General features: G+C 38.0%; 1 protein-coding gene across 1 annotated transcript; it reads right to left on the minus strand.

The window, feature by feature from the left end:
- Positions 1 to 4357: 4357 nt before the first annotated feature.
- Positions 4358 to 7804, minus strand: LOC118348639. The gene is made up of 4 exons (XM_035690698.1): positions 7247 to 7804; positions 6778 to 6930; positions 5603 to 6219; positions 4358 to 4361 (listed from the first exon to the last, which is right to left on the minus strand). Exons 1-4 carry the CDS (start codon positions 7802 to 7804, stop codon positions 4358 to 4360), a joined length of 1332 nt encoding a protein of 443 aa, XP_035546591.1.
- Positions 7805 to 21636: the final 13832 nt, after the last annotated feature.

Below are 21636 nucleotides of genomic sequence, written 5' to 3' on the forward strand. Positions count from 1 at the left end.
AGATGAGATTGAAAAGAAAAGAAATAATGAGACTGAAAAAGAGAGAGAGAGAAAAATGAGGGAGAAAAAATATGGGGGTGAGGCTGAAACCTCAAGAAAAAAAGAGAATGAGTTGCAAAAATATTGTGAGGCCGAGACTTTAAAAAAAGATGAGAGTGGAAGAAAAAGAGAGTGTGAAATAGAAAAAGTGAGTGAGAGAAAAAAAGAGGAGGCCGAAACATCTAGAGAAAGAAAGAGTGAAAAAGAAAAGAGAGTGGTGGCTGAGAGTCAAGAAAAAGGCAAGCTTTTATACTAATGAATTTAATGACTCTTTGCCTAGTGTTGTTGTTTCTTTGTTGCAGGGATATGAGGTCGTAATTCCTAGCGGTGTGTTGAGTGGATTGCCACCTATTAGGGAGATAGAGCACTATATTGATTTTGTGTCAGGTGCGACAATCCCTACCCGACCTTTCTTTGAAGAACATGAGTCCTTAATAAACTTAAAGGGACAAGGTAAGTTGTTGACTAGAATGTGTGCTAAGTGGGAGGACTGTATTGAGACTTTTCCTCATGAATTCAAATACACACAAGGTATGGAAAGTTTTGTGGTTGGCGCTTTAGCAAGAAGGTATGTCATTGTCTTCATTTTAGATGCAAAATCGTTGAGACTTGAATATTATAAGGAATTGCATGCTAATGATGATGACTTTGCTAGTGTGTATGGAACATGTGAGATAGCATCTTTTGGTAAGTTCTATAAACTAGATTGATACTTGTTTAGAAAGAATAGATTTTGTGTGCCTACTAGTTTTAGGCGTAAGTTGCTTGTGTGTGATGGACATGCTGGTTTTTTGGGTAACCTTGGTGTAAGGAAGACTTTTGTTGTGTTGCATGACTGTTTGTAGGAATATCATTTGCCATTCAAAGACGTGTTGCACGAACGTTTGTGGAAGTATCATTTGTCATTCATTGATGTATTGCATGAACATTTATGGGACTATCATTTGCCATACATTGACGTGTTGCATGAACGTTTGCAGAAGTATCATTTGCGTTTTATTGAGTTTGCATATAATTGGAGTGGTCATTCTGGTGAAAATAAGATTTCAGACATGTTGCATGAACGTTTATGGGAGTATCATTTGCCATTCATGGACTTGTTGCATGAACGTTTGCGGAAGTATCATTTGCCATTCATTGAGTTTACATATTGGAGTGGTCATTTTGGTTTGAGAAAGACTTTAGATGTGCTTCATGAACATTTGTGGGAGTATTCTTTGCCATTCATTGAGTTTACATATAATTGGAGTGTTCATGCTACTACTAAATTTTCACCAATTGAAATTGTTTATATACTTAATCTATTTCCTCCTTCAGATTTAAAGTCTTCACCAGTTGATGATAGGAGTAGCTTGGATGGACTATTCCAAATTCTTGAACAAATTAATGAAAATGCATATCTAATGGATCTTCTAGGTAAGTATCATGTTTCTACTATTTTCAATGTTACTAACCATTTTCCCTTTGATCCAGGAGGAGATTCGAGGTCGAATCCTTTTGAGGAGAGGGGGAATGATGGGAACCAAGATGAGCCTAGTCTTAAAGATCATTTGCAACTTCAAAATGGGCCAAGAAGATCAAGGAGACAATGCAAGGATTGGTGCAATCCACTTGGGACAAGTTTAGCAAGAGCCCAACATTCAAGATGGGGTTGAAGGAAGAAGATCCAGTTTTAATTCATTTGATCAGCTACGGAAGAGGGCAACGACAAGACTTAAAGGCTTTGGGCTCTTGAAGGGTTTCAACATATTTCATTTATTTAAAGAACTTATTTTATTAGTTTAGAATAATTGAGTTTATTATGTGAAGCACTTAAGGGGGCCTATGCAAGGGCATGTTGGGAAAGTTATTATTTTATTGAACTAGAGTTAGGGTTACTGTAGCCTAGTTACTGTAGCCTAGTTACTGTTCATCCAGGGGCACTTTTGAAAGATGGGGTTTTATTTTGGCTAGGGTTTGATTAGGTTTTGCTTTAAATACTCTATGTAGCCTCATTTTAATCAGTTAATGAAGTTTATGAAATTTGATTAATTTATTCATTGTGTGATATGAACCCGCAGGAAAGGAATCCCTTGAACCCACAGTCAATTTGAAAACTTTCCAAGAAAACCAAAATCAAGTCTATGGATGGAGAATCTAGACCCGATGAGAACTTGTTTCAAGAACCCATCTCAAGAACCCAGATTACAAAGGAGGAACGCCACAAAGGTTGTGATTTACCTTTGATAAGTTCAAAAGTTCAATTAAGAACAAGAGGAGTAAAACTCAACTCACAATGAATAAATTCATCAAATTTCATAAACTTCATAAACTGATTAGAATGAGGCTACATAGAGTATTTAAAGCAAAACCTAATTAAAACCCTAGATAAAATAAAACCCCCCATCTTCCAAAAATACCCCTGAGTGAACAGTGCCGCGGCTACAGTACGGTGCTACAGTACTCGGCTACAGTAACCCTAACTCTAGTTCAATAAAATAATAACTTTTCCAACATACCCTTACATAGGCATAAACCCAATTATTCGAAGCAAATAAAATAGGTCCTTGAAATTAATTAAATAAGTTGAAAGCCTTCAAGTGCCCAAAGCCTATAAGTCATGTTGTTGCCCTTTCCATAGCTTATGAAATTAATCAAAGCATAATCTTCATCGTTTAAGCCCTTGAACTTGTATTTGGCTCAACTGGAACTTGCAACATATCTTTAAGACTAGGCCCACCTTGGTTCCCATCATTGTGAGTTGAGTTTCACTCCTCCTGTTCTTAATTGAACTTTTGAACTTATCAAAGGTAAATCACAACATTTGTGGCCTTCCTCCTTTGTAATCTGGGTTCTTGAGACGGGTTCTTCAACGGGTCTAGATTTTGATATAATCTAGGTTTTTTAAACGAGTTCTCATCGGGTCTAGGTTCTCCAACCATTGACTTGATTTTGGCTTTCTTGGAGAGTTTTCAAATTGACTGCGGGTTCAAGGGATTTTATTCCCGCGGGTTCATATTAGGATGCCCATAAAAGCATGTCATCATCCTAGAAAAATGGTTAAGATCGATCCACGAGTTTATATGCCTCTGAGAGTAGGTATGTATTCTGAGTTTTAGACCCTCTTCCCAAAAAAGAGCCAACCCCCCACTTCTTCCTATTCCCTCCACAATAAAAAGACCTTTAAAACCCAATTTATATTTTATAGCTTCCAATGTTTTTTTATCCATCTTGGTTTCCATGAGAAACAAGATGTTAGGCTTGTGAACCTTAACCAAATGGCTAAGGTCCCTAACTTTCCAAGGTTTGCCAAGGCTTCGGCAGTTCCAACTTAGAAACCTCATTTTTTCCAGTGGGGCTGATTAACAGCCTCTGCCTCCAAATTTACAACAAATGCCAAAGCTTGTTTATTGCCCCTTTCATCCTGATTGTTCTCCAGGGAAAATGGAGAATTATCTTCTTCTGTTTTCCTTTTCCTTGTAGCATAAGGAGGATTTGATATGAACTCCACCAACAATTGTGATGAAACCCGATAACAATGATGGCTTGGAACCCCAAGATCGTATTGACAAGATTTGTTGAGCCTTGACCAGTCACCGAACTAGATGAAAAACCAAGACTACGAAGGATTGAAAACGCCACACCAAGAAATCAGAATCAAGGTGATAAGTTTGGAGCTTGAACGCCACAAGATTAACTTGATAAGTTCAAAGAGTTCTTTGAAGAACCAAGAGGAACACAAGACCTCACAAAGACAAATAAGCTTCTGAAATTTCAAATCTCATATTAAAACTTGAAATAACCCCTTTATATACTTGGAACAACCCTCCAAGAATAGGAAAAGTCATAACTACAGCTTTAAAAGCAACACAAATATTAACATAACAAGTCCCACGAATTTTAGGCCTCTTGGACTTCTAGAGGCAGCCAGTAATGACAAAATGACTAAATTCAATGTATTTCACGTACCCAGGCAAGACCAAGTTCATTCACCTATTTAATATTCTTGAAACTTAACAAATTCACGTCCTTTAATGGTCAGACCATTCATCATATTTCTATGTGCTAATTAGCCTCTTCAATTGCCTTGATGACATGGACTAAGTCTTGAATATTATTTGAGCCCATCTTGGTCTTTTTAGAATCAGCCCAATTCTCTTGGATTAGCCCATTTAGTGCTTCCTTGAATCGTTTGGCTCTAAGTCTTGTAATTGGGCCACTAGGAAGTGACAAAGGGTCTTTTACAAATTCAGCTCCATTCCCACTTGTATGATCAGCATGTCCAGCTCCTTGGTTTGCATCATTCTCCCCCTCTTGAGAAGGATTTGTCCTCAAATCATCACCTACATCAAAAGGAGACAAATCAGCAACATTAAAGCTTGCACTGACACCATACTCACCTGGTAAGTCAAGCTTGTAGGCATTATCATTGATGCGTTCTACTACTTGAAATGGCCCGTCACCCCGAGGTAGGAGTTTTGAACGCCGCTTCTCTGGAAAACGGTCCTTCCTTAAGTGCAACCAAACCCAATCTCCTGGTTGAAACACTACCTTCTTACGTCCCTTGTTGGCTTGATGGACATATTGTTTAGTCCTCCTTTCAATGTTCAGCCGTGCCTTTTCATGAATCATCTTTACAAATTCTGCCTTCTTTTTGCCATCTAAGTTCACACGTTCACTCAAAGGTAAAGAAGTTAAATCCAAAGGTGACAATGGGTTAAAGCCATAAACAATTTCAAATGGTGAAAACTTAGTTGCAGAATGTATACTTCTATTGTAAGCAAATTCAACATGTGGCAAACAATCTTCCCATGCTTTCAAGTTCTTTTTAATGATAGCACGCAACAAAGACGACAATGTTCTATTTACTACTTCAGTTTGACCATCTATTTGTGGATGACAAGTAGTAGAAAACAACAACTTAGTTCCCAGCTTTCCCCACAAAGTCTTCCAAAAGTAACTCAAAAACTTTGCATCCCTATCAGAAACAATGGTCTTAGGCATACCATGTAATCTAACAATTTCTTTGAAGAACAAATCAGCTATATGTGATGCATCATCAGTTTTATGACATGCAATAAAGTGTGCCATCTTGGAAAATCTATCTACCACCACAAAAACTGAATCGCTCCCCCTCTTAGTCCTAGGTAAACCTAAAACAAAATCCATAGAAATATCAGTCCAAGGTTCACTAGGTATTGGCAAAGGGGTGTACAAACCATGGGGTTTCAACTTAGACTTAGCCTGTTTACATGTAATACACTTCTCACAAATTCTTTCCACATCACGTTTCATATGAGGCCAAAAAAAATGTTCATGCAAAATTCCTAAAGTCTTAGCTACACCAAAATGACCCATCAAACCACCACCATGAGCTTCTCTCACAAGCAATTCGCGCAAAGAACATGTTGGCAAACACAGTTTATTTTCCCGAAACAAAAATCCATCATACCTATAAAACTTACCAAACACCATTTTTTCACATGCATTGAACACATCACCAAAATCAGAATCTTGAGCATACAATTCTTTAATGTATTCAAAGCCAAGCATTTTTGTATCTAAAATGGAAAGTAAGGCATACCTTCGGGACAATACATCAGCCACCACATTTTCCTTACCTTGCTTATATCTGATCACATACGGAAATGTTTCAATGAATTCCACCCACTTGGCATGGCGTTTGTTCAACCTTTGCTGTCCTTTCAAATGCTTCAAAGACTCATGATCTGTGTGAATCACAAACTCCTTTGGCCATAGATAGTGTTGCCAATTTTCCAAAGCCCTCACCAATGCATACATCTCCTTATCATAAGTAGGGTAATTTAAGGCTGCCCCACTCAACTTTTCACTGAAATAAGCAATTGGACGGCCTTCTTGCATCAAAACAGCTCCAATACCTATGCCTGAAGCATCACACTCAATTTCAAAAGTTTTAGCAAAGTTAGGTAAAACAAGCAAAGGTGCATTAGTTAACTTTTCTTTGATCAGACTAAATGACTTTTCTTGTTCTTTTCCCCACTTAAACGGCACATTTTTCTTGATGACTTCAGTAAGAGGGGCGGCTAAGCTACTAAAATCACGCACAAATCGTCTATAGAAGCTAGCTAAGCCGTGGAAACTCCTCACTTGGCTGACTGTTGTAGGCGTTGACCACTCTTGGATTGCCTTCACCTTTTCCTCATCCACCTCAATTCCTCTCTTACTAACAACAAAACCAAGAAACACAAGCTTATCCGTGCAAAAGGTGCACTTTTTGAGGTTAGCAAACAACCTTTCTTTCCTTAGAATTTCCAAAACAGATTTCAAATGCATTACATGTTCTTCCAAATTTTTACTATAGATCAGGATATCATCAAAATACACAACTACAAATCTGCCAATAAATGCTCGCAAAACATGGTTCATCAAACGCATAAATGTGCTCGGAGCATTAGTTAAACCGAAAGGCATCACTAACCACTCATACAAACCATATTTAGTCTTAAAAGCAGTTTTCCATTCATCACCTTCTTTCATCCTAATCTGATGATATCCACTCTTAAGATCAATTTTTGTAAAGACACAAGAACCATGCAATTCATCCAGCATATCATCTAGTCTAGGAATGGGATGACGATACTTTACCGTTATGTTGTTGATGGCTCGGCAGTCAACACACATCCTCCATGTTCCATCCTTCTTGGGAACTAACAGCACCGGAACCGCACAAGGACTCATACTTTCACGCACAAACCCCTTCTCCAATAATTCACTTACTTGCCTCTGAAGTTCCTTGGTCTCCTCGGGATTACTCCTATAAGCAGGTCGGTTTGGAATTGATGCACCAGGTATGAAATCAATTTGATGTTCAATCCCTCGGATTGGAGGTAAACCATAAGGTACCTCTTCAGGAAGGACATCTTCAAACTCCTGCAAAAGAGAAACAATATTGCTCGGCAAAGCACCGACGAGATCATTAGTACATAAAAGAGCCTCCTTGTACATGAGTACAATAAGGGGCTGGTGTGAAAATAATGCTCTCTTGATCTCACTTTTTTTTGCAATGTAATTGAATTTCTCCTCTCTTGCTCTCACTATAGCCGAAATCCTCTCTCTTTCTTTTTCACTCTGATCAATGTTTTTCTCTCCTTTTTTTTTTAAGTCTTTTTTTTTCAGTTTCGGCTTTCCTTTCCTTTTCCTTTTTTTTTTCATTCGAACTTTGTAACTTTAATTGGTCCTCCCTGACCTGTTTTAGAGTTAATGGCACAAGAGTAATAGGTTGCCTATTAAGAGTGAAGGAATACTTATTTGTGAATCCATCATGCGTAACCCTCAGATCATACTGCCATGGTCTTCCCAACAGTAAATGGCATGCGTGCATAGGAACCACATCACAAAGCACCTCATCCTCATATTTGCCAATGGATAATGCCACCAACACTTGTCTTGTCACCTTGATTTCCCCACATTCATTCAACCACTGAAGCCGGTAAGGTTGAGGATGTTTCAAGGTAGTTAAAGCCAATTTCTCCACCAAATAAGTGCTGGCTACATTTGTGCAACTCCCACCATCGATAATGACACTGCAAACTTTGTTATTTACAAAGCACCGAGTATGAAACAAGCTCTCCCTTTGGTTACTTTCTTCCTCCTTAACCTGCACATTGAGAACTCGCCTTGCAACCAATAAATCTCCAACCACAGCATTTTGCTCATCGTCAGCATCCTCCATAGATGGCATATCATCATTATCTACTTCTTCCTCATTTTCTGACTCAAGCTCTCCTTGGGCATTTATCACCATCACCCTCTTGTTTACACACTGGCTGGCTATATGTCCGCGCCCCTGACATTTAAAACATTTAATATCACGAGTTTTAGAACTTGAAGTCTCGATTGTACCTAAGTAGTGGCGGTCTTTAAGTTGGCATTCTTAGAGGATTCAAATTTTGGCTTATTTTGTTGCTGCTCATCCCTTTTTGGAGTTGTCTTCCACGAGCTGGTTGTAGCCATAGGCAGTCCCCTCCTAGCCAATCCCTTTCGTTTGAATTGTTCCTCCACCTTTATGGCTTGATGCACCATATCTGTCAACTCAACATAGTGCTGCATCTCGACTATATCCGCAATCTCACGATTTAAACCGTGCAAAAACCTAGCCATGGTGGCTTCCCGGTCCTCTTCTACATTAGCCCGGATCATAGCTACCTCCATCTCTTTGTAATACTCATCCACACTTTTAGATCCTTGAATTAACCTCTGTAATTTTTGATACAATCCCCTATAATAGTGGCTGGGTACAAAACGCTTCCTCATAAGCATTTTCATTTCCTCCCAAGTGTCCACGGGTGGCTCTCTATTCCTCCTCCTATTAATCAGTAATTGATCCCACCACACAATGGCATAATCGGTAAATTCAATTGCAGCCAACTTAACCTTCTTTATCTCTGAGTAGTTGTGACAATCAAAAACCATCTCCATTTTAGTTTCCCACTCCAAATAAACTTCAGGATCATTTTTACCTTGAAAAGATGGGATTTTAATCTTTATATTTCCTAAATCGTTATCCCTCCTAGGCCTACCCATCCTAGCTTCTCTATTTCTATACCCACGCTCAATCCTGCCTCGGTTCAAATATTGCTCATCAAACTCCTCCGACTCCGCCTCTCCATCAACATTCCGCCACGGACCACGCCCACCATGCTGCCTATTGTGGATGTCATGTTGCTGGCCCCTAGGAGTTTCTGCTTCTACCCTGTCCAACCTTTCGTGAATAGGTTCTAATTCAGCCCTCAACATACGCCTCATCTCCCCTAACATCGCTTGCATTTGGAGGTTTGGAACTGGAGGTTGTCGAAATTCTTCGGTTGTGTCTTCTTCTTGATTATTAGACATGTTTTAAAATCTGCAAACAAAGTTAGAATCCTCACAAGCACTCCCTCACGTGTTTCACTCAAGAATTGATACACTTGCACTCGTGTTTTCACTCTAAACGGCTTTTACCCTCATATGGTCTCGCACACTCTTGCCTTTTTCCACTCTTCTGTGTCTTCTTTAGTTCTTAATCGAACTTCAAGAAACTCATTCAAAATAATCCAGCAGCAATTCAGAAAATAAACAACCAAAACTCATCAAAAGTTCAAGTACTTGAATAAGGTGAGATACAAGATTGAAAGGAAGAAGTTTTCTTACTGGAATCGTGTACCTTTTTTTTATTTTATTTTATTTTTATAATATCTTTTTGTTTTCATTTTTTTTTTTTTTTTTAAACAGCAAAGAACAGGAAATAGAACGAAAATAAAAGATAGACAAACTTATCTTAGAACCAAAGCTCTTGATACCAAAATGATATGAACTCCACCAACAATTGTGATGAAACCCGATAACAATGATGGCTTGGAACCCCAAGATCGTATTGACAAGATTTGTTGAGCCTTGACCAGTCACCGAACTAGATGAAAAACCAAGACTACGAAGGATTGAAAACGCCACACCAAGAAATCAGAATCAAGGTGATAAGTTTGGAGCTTGAACGCCACAAGATTAACTTGATAAGTTCAAAGAGTTCTTTGAAGAACCAAGAGGAACACAAGACCTCACAAAGACAAATAAGCTTCTGAAATTTCAAATCTCATATTAAAACTCGAAATAACCCCTTTATATACTTGGAACAACCCTCCAAGAATAGGAAAAGTCATAACTACAGCTTTAAAAGCAACACAAATATTAACATAACAAGTCCCACGAATTTTAGGCCTCTTGGACTTCTAGAGGCAGCCAGTAATGACAAAATGACTAAATTCAATGTATTTCACGTACCCAGGCAAGACCAAGTTCATTCACCTATTTAATATTCTTGAAACTTAACAAATTCATGTCCTTTAATGGTCAGACCATTCATCATATTTCTATGTGCTAATTAGCCTCTTCAATTGCCTTGATGACATGGACTAAGTCTTGAATATTATTTGAGCCCATCTTGGTCTTTTTAGAATCAGCCCAATTCTCTTGGATTAGCCCATTTAGTGCTTCCTTGAATCGTTTGGCTCTAAGTCTTGTAATTGGGCCACTAGGAAGTGACAAAGGGTCTTTTGCAAATTCAGCTCCATTCCCACTTGTATGATCAGCATGTCCAGCTCCTTGGTTTGCATCAGGATTAGTCATCAATTCAATGTTACCCTGCCCCCTAGCCCTTTTGCTTCCACTTATTACCACTTGTCTCAACAGGCTGCTGAGATATGCATAGCATGTGATCTTCCTCAATATCTCTGCCCTTCTCAACAATATTTGCCTTTACTTCTGATGAAGATTCTGGAAGTGAAATGTTCAAGGAATTGTGTGGTATATCCAAGACTAACTTAGGTAAAGCAGTTAACTTCAATAAATCAGTCTTGCTAATCTGCTGCTCCTCCATAGATACTGTCTGCAATGCAGTAAACCTTTGAAAATATGTTCCCTGGCCCACTGACTTAATCATATTGATAGCTACTAGTACTCGTTCCTGGGTTAGTAGCTCTCAACCAAGTCTCATATTGATGATTACTATCCAGCTTAACAGTATCCACTTGATTATTCTGGCCAACATAGCCGCTGGAAGCATGTTTTATAACTCCACTAGTGAAGCAAAACTTTGGGAGTTTTTCATATTGAAAATTCACAAAACTTTTCTGTCCCAGCAGATCCACCACTTTCCCTCTTGCCAATGGTTTCCTCAAGTCTAATTCAACATGAACTCTCATCCATCTCCCCCAGCAGTTATCATTGATATCAGCATCCACTTTAATTACAGTCCCAACTGAAGAACCAATTCGAGTCCCAATTTCCTTGTTCATACATCCTAGTGGTAAATTGTGTAACTGAACCCAAAGGTTAATATGTGTAAAAGCCAGGTCAATTATAGGTGTATAACCCTCAAATTTTTTCAGACATAATAAGTTCATATCAAATAGCCAAGGTTGTCCCTCCCATATTATGTTGAAGTTAGTCTCAATTTGAAATTCAAAGATGTACAGGTTTTCACCTACTTCAATAATCTTAACATCAGCACAGAGTTTCCATATCTTACACATGGTATTTTTGAAGGCTTCTTCATTAATCCTCTTCTCAGCTATAATCTTCCCCACCAGTCACAACTTACCTCTTTCAATGGTTTTCTTGACATCTTGTCCTTTAATTATAATCTCATTTTTTCTTCCTGTGTTAATGAAAGTCTGTTCCATCTTTATGTTAGCTCTTCTGTCATCTTATAATCATAAACAAGTCTTCTCTTCTTGTTCACTTGTAAGCTCTGAGGTCTGCAATTTTACCAGATCAAATTGCCCTTGGAAAAAAACCCTTACTGTGAAGGATGTTGTTCCTCCTTGCTAGAGAACTCTAGAACCGAGAGGAAACTTTTTTATTAGAGATGCAATGTCTTGTGAAGTATGATTGAACTAAGTTTCTAATATAATGCATGTTAGTTTCGGTTTTTCCATGTTTATTGATTTGCATATTTGTTTGGACATAAAGATTAAATGGAGACATGATGTTATGAGTTGGAATGAATAAAATACATGTTTTGAAGGGCCTAGATGAATCGGCCAAGACCATATTTTGGGTGATAAAATTCTGTTTTGATGTTTTGACATAAGAATCAAATATGTTTGCATGAAATGATCTTTATTTATATGTTCTAATGTTTTCAAACTATGATGTGAGATGCATGCTATGGAATTGAGCTATGTTATTCGGCTTTACATGTTGCATGAATAAGAGTTATGAGTTGTCATGAGTCCACATTACTGTCTCATGCATTTGGGTCCATGCTTTTAAAAGAAAGAGTCAAAATTGTTTTATAACGATCTCAAATGCTAGGGTGGGAAAATGCCCTAGTGGAACTTTCTGTCCACTCTGGAGTGTCTAAAGTCGAGTGGAAACCCCTTTGTCGACAAAGTATAGTCGACGAACCTCGAATGGTTCCTAGTGAAGAATATCGGAGTGGGGTTGTACCTAAAGCTAGTGGGTGCATATTACAATGAAGGAGAAATATGCAAACTGCTGTAAAAAATATGTTTATGTTTATGACGTAGTCACCTCGATCAAGTGGATCGTTGGTTGATGCGGTAACTAGCGAGGAACACACGGTACTTAGGGGAGCTGTGAGGTATCCACATATGTAAATGATAGGAACAAGGCATTTGAGCTCTATGACATGATATGTTGTGCTATGATATGCTATGACATGAATGAAAGGACAAGGAATGATGAGACTTGTTCTCAATATGATATGTTATGGCACGATATGAATTGGCATGATATGTTATGATAAGAACAAGAACCCGAGCTCAAATGATATGAACATGTGATAAGAGCTTAAATGATGAAAAAAGTTATTTTTATGAGAAAAGTCCATGATGCACAAGTCAAGGTTTTATGTCATACGTACATGTCCATGCATTTTTTGTGTTTACTTTTTTATATGCTTATGATATCTATATCTGTGGTATGTTGTTTGTTTAATTGCTGAGATTTCTCGAAATCTCACTGTGGTAGTTTCCACTACCATTCCCCCCACCTAGAATCGTAAAATTGCAACATGTTTAGAAAACCCCAATGATATGAACCCACGAGAATGAAATTCCCTTGAACCTACAGTCAATTTGAAAACTTCCCAAGAAAGCCAAAATCAAGTCTATGGATGGAGAATCTAGACCCGATGAGAACTCGTTTCAAGAACCTAGATTATATTAAAATCTAGACCCATTGAAGAACTCGTCTCAAGAACCCAGATTACAAAGGAGGAACGCCACAAAGGTTGTGATTTACCTTTGATAAGTTCAAAAGTTCAATTAAGAACATGAGGAGTAAAACTCAACTCACAATGAATAAATTCATTAAATTTCATAAACTTCATAAACTTCTTAGAATGAGGCTACATAGAGTATTTAAAGCAAAACCTAATGAAACCCTAGCCAAAATAAACTCCCATCTTCCAAAAGTGCCCCTGGATGTACAGTGCGTCGGCTACAGTGCCGCGCTACAGTAACTCGGCTACAGTAACCCTAACCCTAGTTCAATAAAATAATAATTTTCCCAACATGCCCTTGCATAGGCCCCCTTAAGTGCTTCCCATAATAATCTCAATTATTCTATACTAATAAATTAAGTTCTTTAAATGAATTAAATAAGTTGTAACCCTTCAAGAGCCCAAAGCCTTTATGTCTTGTCGTTGTCCTCTTCCGTAGCTGATCAAATGAATTAAAACTGGATCTTCATCCTTCAAGCCCCATCTTGAATGTTGGGCTCTTGCTAAACTTGTCCCAAGTGGATTGCATTAATCTTTGCATTGTCTCCTTGATCTTCCTGGCCCATCTGGAAGTTGCAAATGATCTTTAAGACTAGGCCCATCTTGGTTCCCATCATTCCCTCTCTCCTCAAAATGATTCGACCTCGAATCTCCACCTGGATCAAAGGGAAAATGTTTAGTAACATTGAAAATAGTAGAAACATAGTACATACCTGGAAGATCCATTAGATATGCATTTTCATTAATTTGTTCAAGAATTTGGACTAGTCCATCCAAGTTACTCCTATCGTCAACCGGTAAAGACTTTAAATCTAGAGGAGGAAATGGATTAAGTATACAAACAATTTCAATTGGTATGTTATGGCATGATATGATATGTTATGGCATGATATGAATTGGCATGATATGTTATGATAAGAACAAGAACCCGAGCTCAAATGATATGTACATGTGATAAGAGCTTAAAAGATGAAAAAAGTTATTTTTATGAGAAAAGTCCATGATGCACAAGTCAAGGTTTTATGTCATACGTACATGTCCATGCATTTTTTGTGTTTACTTTTTTATATGCTTATGATATCTATATTTGTGGTATGTTGTTTGTTTAATTGCTGAGATTTCTCGAAATCTCACTGTGGTAGTTTCCACTACCATTCCCCCCACCTAGAATCGTAGAAATTGCAACATGTTTAGAAAACCCCAATGATATGAACCCACGAGAATGAAATTCCCTTGAACTCACAGTCAATTTGAAAAGTTGTGATTTACCTTTGATAAGTACAAAAGTTCAATTAAGAACATGAGGAGTAAAACTCAACTCACAATGAATAAATTCATCAAATTTCATAAACTTCATAAACTGATTAGAATGAGGCTACATAGAGTATTTAAAGCAAAACCTACAGAAACCCTAGCCAAACTAAACCCCCATCTTCCAAAAGTGCCCCTGGATGAACAGTGCCGCGGCTACAGTAACTCGGCTACAGTAACCCTAACCCTAGTTCAATAAAATAATAAATTTCCCAACATGCCCTTGCATAGGCCCCCTTAAGTGCTTCCCATAATAAACTCAATTATTCTATACTAATAAATTAAGTTCTTTAAATGAATTAAATAAGTTGTAACCCTTCAAGAGCCCAAAGCCTTTAAGTCTTGTCCTTGCCCTCTTCCATAGTTGATCAAATGAATCAAAACTGAATCTTCATCTTTCAAGCCCCTATGCTCTTGCTAAACTCATCCCAAGTGGATTGCATCAATCATTGCACTGTCTCCTTGATCTTCTTGGCCCATCTGGAAGTTGCAAATGATCTTTAAGACTAGGTTCATCTAGGTTCCTATCATTCCCCCTCTCCTCAAAAGGATTCGACCTCGAATCTCCACCTGGATCAAAGGAAAAATGGTTAGTAACATTGAAAATAGTAGAAACAGGATACTTACCTGGAATATCCATTAGCTATGCATTTTCATTAAATTGTTCAAGAATTTGGAATAGTCCATCCAAGCTACTCCTATCATCAATTGGTAAAGACTTTAAATCTGAAGGAGGAAATGGATTAAATCTATAAACAATTTCTATTGGTGAAAATTTAGTAGTAGCATGAACACTACAATTATATGTAAACTCAATAAATGACAAACAATACTCCCACAAATGTTCATGAAGCACATCTAAAGTCTTATTTGAACCAAAATGACCACTGCAGTATGCAAACTCAATGAATGGCAAATGATACTCCTACAAACGTTCATGCAACAAGCCAATGAATGGCAAATGATACTCCCACAAACGTTCATGCAACACGTCTGAAATCTTATTTTCACCAAAATGACCACTCCAATTATATACAAACTCAATGAAACGCAAATGATACTCCCGCAAATGTTCATGCAATACGTCAATGTATGGCAAATTATACTTGCACAAATGTTCACGCAATACATCAATGAATGACAAATCATACTTCCACAAACGTTCGTGCAACACGTCTTTGAATGGCAAGTGATATTTTCACAAACATTCATGCAACACAACAAAAGTCCTCATTACACCAAGGTTACCCAACAAACCACCATGTCCATCACATACAAGCGACTTACGCATAAAACTAGTAGGCACACAAAATTTATTCTTTCTAAATAAGTACCAATCTAGTTTATAGAACTTACTAAATGATCCCTTCTCACATGTTCCATACACACTAGCAAAGTCATGTTCATTAGCATGCAATTCCTTATTATATTCTAGTCTCAACAATTTTGTATTTAAAATGAAGACAAGGACATACCTTCTTGCTAAAGCATCAACCACGAAATTTTCCATACCTTGTGTGTATTTGAATACATGAGGAAAAGTCTCAATACAATCCTCCCGCTTAGCACGCATTTTAGTCAACAACTTACCTTATCCCTTTAAGTATGTCAATGACTCATGTTCTTCCAAGAAAGGTCGGTTAGAAATTGTTGCACTTGACACAAAATCAATGTAGTGCTCTACCTCCCTAATAGGTGGCAATTCACTAAATACACCACTAGGAAACATGACCGCATATCCCTGCAACAAAGAGATAACAATACTAGACAAACATACGTCAAGTTCGTTAGGATTAAGACTCGCCTTAGTATAAAAACTCAATTTTCTCTTTGTTTTTCTCTCACTTTCTTTACACTCTCTTTTCTTTCCACTCTCTTTTTCTTTTTCACTCTCTTTTTCCCTTTCACACTAATTTTTCTTTTCACTCTCTTTTTTTCTTTCACTCTCTTTTTCTTCATCTTTTTTTGTACTCTCGACCTCACAATTAATTATGTTTCAACTGATTCTCTCTTTTGCCTGAGGTCTTAGTCTCATCCTCTTCTTTTTTCTCACTCATTTTTCTCTCTTTCTCCATTTCGGTCTCACTATTTCTTTTCTTCCCAATCTCACCCTCACTCTTACTTTTCAGCTCAATTTTTTACATTCACTCTCACATTCACTCTTGCTTTTTAGCTCATTCTCACTTTCACTCTTGCTTGTTTGCTCAATCTCTTTTTTACTTTTTCTTTTTTGATCACTCTCACTTTTACCCTTTCTTTTTTTATGACTCTCATTTTCTCTCTTTCTTTTTTGAGCAACCTCACTTTTCAGCTTCAATTGATCCCCATGGACCTGTGTTGCAGTTAAAGGAGCAAGTTTGATTGTTTTTCCATCCTTTTCAAAACTGTACATGTTCCTTAACCCTTCATGGATCCCCTTCCTATCGTACTGCCATGGTTTCCCCAACAAAATATGACCAGCATGCATAGGCACTACATCACAAAGGACCATATCCTGGTATTTCCCAATTGAAAAAGAAACTAGCACTTGCTTATTTACCCTAACCTCCCCACAATCACTCAACCATTGCAACATGTATGATCTAGGGTGTTTTAAGGTACGTAAATTCAATTTCTCAACTAAAGTAGTGCTAGCCAAACTGATACAACTCCTCAAATTAATGATCATACTACATACCTTGGTGTTGATGTGGCATCTTGTATAAAAAATGTTCTCACTCTGCTGCTCTCTATCGTCCATCTTAATTTTTGTATTGAGTGCATGCTTGGTAACAATTGAATCACCATACTCTTCATTCTCATACCCATTTTCAATACTAAACTCAAGACGCCTCCTCTCCTTCCATGAAGGTTTCTAATTACCACATCTTGATGATCCATCCTATCCCTCACTTCACCCAACACCAAGTTCAACTTCTTAAACTGGTGTTGCATGGCTTGCAACACAGAGGATGAGTTATCTACCATCCCCTTTGATGATGAGTCACTCCTATGAGACATCATAATGTGCTGGACAAAAAGAATGTTAGTGGAAAACCTCACACACTCACTTACGTGTTTACACTCAGCTAATGACACTCCACTCGTATTTCACTCTTCATTGGCTTTTTTCCAATAATAGTCTCACACTCTCTTCCCTTTTACCTCAAGAGTTTTTCCACTGAAGTTCTATAAGAACTAATTGAACTCAATCAAGACAAAGTAACCTTGTTTTATCCCAACTAGTAATTAGGACCAAGAAACAAGAACAAGAGAAGCACGAAAGGTATAAAAACGACCCTAGAATCAAGGAAGTTATACGAATGAAAGAGTAACAATAAGACAAGATACCAACTTTAATGATGTATGCAGCCCATTTGACGACAAGGTTCAATCAACAAATTGCTTTCTTTCTCTTTTTTTTTTTTTTGTAACTATCTAGTCACCTTTGAATATTCTACCTATTCTTTTCCTCTTCTCTTCTTTCTGTTTTTTTTTTTTTTTTCGAATTTTCTTTTCTTTTCTTTTCCTTTTCTTTCCTTTTCTTTCTTTTCTCTTCTCTAATTCAACCACAAATAGCACTATCCAATTGTGAAAACCAAGCAATTGAATTCAAACACACAAGCATGGACAATGAAGTAGAAGAGAATCAATGGAACGACACTCCAAGCAATTGACAAACTTAGAGATATAGGAAACCCTAGAATTTTGAAACCCTAGATGATGCAAATTTCAGCCAAACACAAAATCCTAAGAATTTCAGCAGCCGACTTTTTGTTTCTATTTTTTTTTTTTTTGCAACCCTAGAACAATGAAGCCCTAGAATTAAATTTAAGGATGTTAGAATTAAAAGATAGAATCAGACCTGATTGGAAACCTTGCTCTGAATACCAAATGATATGAACCTGCGGGAAAGGAATCCCTTGAACCCACAATCAATTTGAAAACTCCCCAAGAAAGCCAAAATCAAGTCAATGGATGGAGAATCTAGACCCGATGAGAACTCGTTTCAAGAACCTAGATTATATTAAAATCTAGACCCATTGAAGAACCCGTCTCAAGAAGAACCCGTCTCAAGACCCGATGAGAACTTTTGAACTTATCAAAGGAAAATCACAACCTTTGTGGCGTTCCTCCTTTGTAATCTGGGTTCTTGAGACGGGTTCTTCAACGGGTCTAGATTTTAATATAATCTAGGTTCTTGAAACAAGTTCTCATTGGGTCTAGGTTCTCCATCTGTTGACTTGACTTTGGCTTTCTTGTGGAGTTTTCAAATTGATTGTGGGTTCAAGGGAATTCATTCCCACGGGTTCATATCACTTTCTTTTCATAAAATGTTTCTCCCGCCAGTGCCTTCATTTCTTCAAGAGTTCGTGCATGCTTACGTGTATACGTGCGTTCTTTTGAAAACGTCACTGGACGGGGTTTTTCTTTCAAAGGGCTTTCCTTTCTTTAAAATGTGTCCCCCGTCAGTGCATTCATTTCTTAAAGGTTCGTGCATTTGTGCGTACGTACATGCATGCATACATCCATTCATTCTTATCACTTTCATAGGCCAGTATACACTGTTACGCCCCGTGTTTTGGGGTTAGCGGTCTTCCTTTGGACCTGGATTCAGCCCGTGGCCACGGGATTGGAATCCCTTTTCAATCAGGGGGCAGCACTGGGTGCACTACCAGTACTACTTACCCGGCATTGCAATCTGCCCATTCATTGATACCCTTTTCATTCATTCATTCATGTGGCTGTTATGTATCTTCATACATTTCATGCTTTCATGTCTTGCTTGCTTTTCATTCATTCGTTCATGTCAGCTCGAAAGAGTTGGAGCTTTCATTCAGTTCAATCTTTCATTTAACAGTCTTTTCATGAGAAAATATTCATTTTCATGAGAAAGCATTGTTTGGGGCGTAAGCCCAAAAATCGTCTTTCCTTTTTTCAATTCATTTCAGTCCTGTCCTTCGTTTAACAGTTCGTTCATCAAAAACCTCATTTAAGAACATACATGGGCTTAAACATCAGCTTTCGTGGCATCCATAAGCATCACCTTGAACGTCGTCTCTCATGGCGTCCACAAGCATCACCTCATGGCGCACATGAAAGCGTTGGTTCGTAGGATCCATAAAAGCATCTGTTTTCGTGCCTTTCATGCATTTTCATCAGTTTATGGATTTTCTTAGAAATACATACAATAGATGCAGCGTATAGTCATCCATTCACATGCGTACAATTAATACTTTGGGTGCGTAAAAAGGGGCTGCCAAGGAGGGGCCGTACATACTTATACATTTGAACACTTAGCATTTTCTTTCGTAAAACATCTTTCGTTTCTTAAAAAGAAAAGCTTTCATCTTCATTTCTTTAATTTAAGAAAACTCTAGAAGAGTATGAACATAACACTTTCCTGCACTCCATGCAACTTGCATATCATGCAGTCCATTCATGTGCGTGTCAGATGGCAGCCTACATGCATACACATACCTTAGCATCATTTTCTATCTAATGCATAAGCAACTTAAACTAGAAATAGAACTATGCTTCGCTTGGAACACTCTCCTTCTATCCCGTGCACTTACGTGCCCCTTACTATGCTAAACCCTTCGGGGACCACTTACGGTCACCACATCTTCCAACTCAAAGTCTTGCCTCGAGTGCTCATCGACAAAAGTGAACCCATGATTCACCTTAGGATTAAGACACTAAGACATTTGTCTTACTCTTCCTACTGACCACATTCCAACGCATGATTCCGACCGATGGACTCACGTATCCCAATCCTAACAATACGCCCATCACTACCTTCATGCATCTTAGCTCACACTAAATCTTCATTCCAATCCATACAAGCCACACGGCTATAAGCCAACTCTGAGGCTTAAGCACCGTGTAATTGTGCTCAGGACAAATTACCCATTACATATGGTGAATCCGTCCGGCACATGTTAACCAAATTACACATGTACTTAAGCCCTTTTATCACCTAAGATCAACATATGATACGATGATCACCTGCTTGTGTAAACAAGCACCATACTTCGATATCAACATTCTCTTAACCCGGCTAGCATGACTCTTCATGCTACCCGTCCCTTTTGACAGTTCATCCCAACACTTAACACGACAAGACTCCATTCACAACTACGCCTAATGTCACATCATATAGCTCAAGACTACACCCAAGCTACACCGTAATCTTGTCGCGTTACCTAACATTCTGCTACGTCAACTCCTAACTCATCACGAGTACGGTTTGTAACAGCCCGCTAGAAATTCATTGGCGGAATTTCTTTTGACTTTAGGAATCTCGTGAAAATCCCATAAGTTTTTACGAATCGACCTATTGCATAGGTTTTTGTCTGTCAACATAGTCAGTGTTATCACTCACTATGCTGCTAGAAATATGAGTTTTATTTATTTGAGGTGGTTAGAAGTGTCAGAATGCATTATGGTCTACGCCATTACACTCAGTGGATTATTTAGGATTTTATGGCACAATATCCTATTTTCATAATTCCGGACGAAACGTCTGTTGGAAATTGTGAAATTATTTTTAGGGGCACTTCGAGGTTAAATTTCGGTAAAATATTTTCACTATAGGTTAATATGAATATTTAGGAATTTTTAGTACTAATTTTATGATTCACTTTTTCGAAGTGAATAGTAACCTCGGTAAGCGCACCAATTGCAGTGTTTCGAAATCACAGTGTGGAATGTCCAAATTGGATTAGAGAAGTTTTATTTGGACACTTGGCAAGATCTTAGCCACACTTAGTGAATAATTTTAGACACTTGGCACCATAAGGAACGTTTGTTGGATTTGAAGGAATCAAGGTGTGAGATCATGTCGCTTAAGCAAAACTTTGTTTCATCTGCTCAACCAAATTGTGCCAGATCAAAGAGGTTTTCAATCCTAGTGAAATTCTAAATGGTGGGAATCCAATCGAAAGCCCAAAAGCATGGTTGAAATCGAAACCCTAAACGGTTTCCCCAAAACCCTAAAGTTGGCCTCTAAACATTTTCTAATCCGATTTCTAGCATTGTGTTTAATCACTTGATTAAATCACTTCCACATGCTATTAATCCTTCAAATTTGTGTTAGAACATCATTATCCAACCTTGTTAACCTTGAAAAATTGATTGGACCAAGTGATATTGGATTTGGGCTTGATAGCAACCCAAACCCTCTTTAAACCCCAAATTTTAGGCCCATTCGGTTTAGGCCCTTTAAGGCCCACGAATTTGGTCACCATAGGATTGCTTCATGGCTAAGTTTTGTACCCCCACTTGGCTGGCCAGATCTGTACAAGAAGAGCCTAGAAGGTTCTTGAAAGACATAGCTAAAGGGCCACCTCACTCATTCACTCTTACACTCCACCTTAAGAAAAGATCTTGGTCTGATTTTTTATGAGAAGAAAAGGCCAACACTCAACCATTCCTTCAGTCCTATCACTTTACATAGCTTGTGTAAGAAGCTCTTCAGTCCACTTCCCACGAAAAAGCAACTCTCCTTTACACTTTTCCTTCATAGAACACAAAAGACACTCTCGGACAGTTTTTCATACCTC

The sequence above is a fragment of the Juglans regia genome, chromosome 6 (genome assembly GCF_001411555.2).
Source record: "Juglans regia cultivar Chandler chromosome 6, Walnut 2.0, whole genome shotgun sequence".
In the NCBI taxonomy this organism is placed as follows: domain Eukaryota; kingdom Viridiplantae; phylum Streptophyta; class Magnoliopsida; order Fagales; family Juglandaceae; genus Juglans; species Juglans regia.

Excerpts from the sequence above, each read along its gene's own strand:
- LOC118348639 (XM_035690698.1), bottom strand. The coding sequence starts at position 7,804 with ATGGTGATAAATGCCCAAGGAGAGCTTGAGTCAGAAAATGAGGAAGAA. Across the intron at positions 6,931-7,246 it reads TGCCATTAACTCTAAAACAG|GAGTTTGAAGATGTCCTTCC; the intron begins GTCAGGGAGGAC and ends TCTCTTTTGCAG. Across the intron at positions 6,220-6,777 it reads CCAAGGAACTTCAGAGGCAA|AGAGGAATTGAGGTGGATGA; the intron begins GTAAGTGAATTA and ends GTTGTTAGTAAG.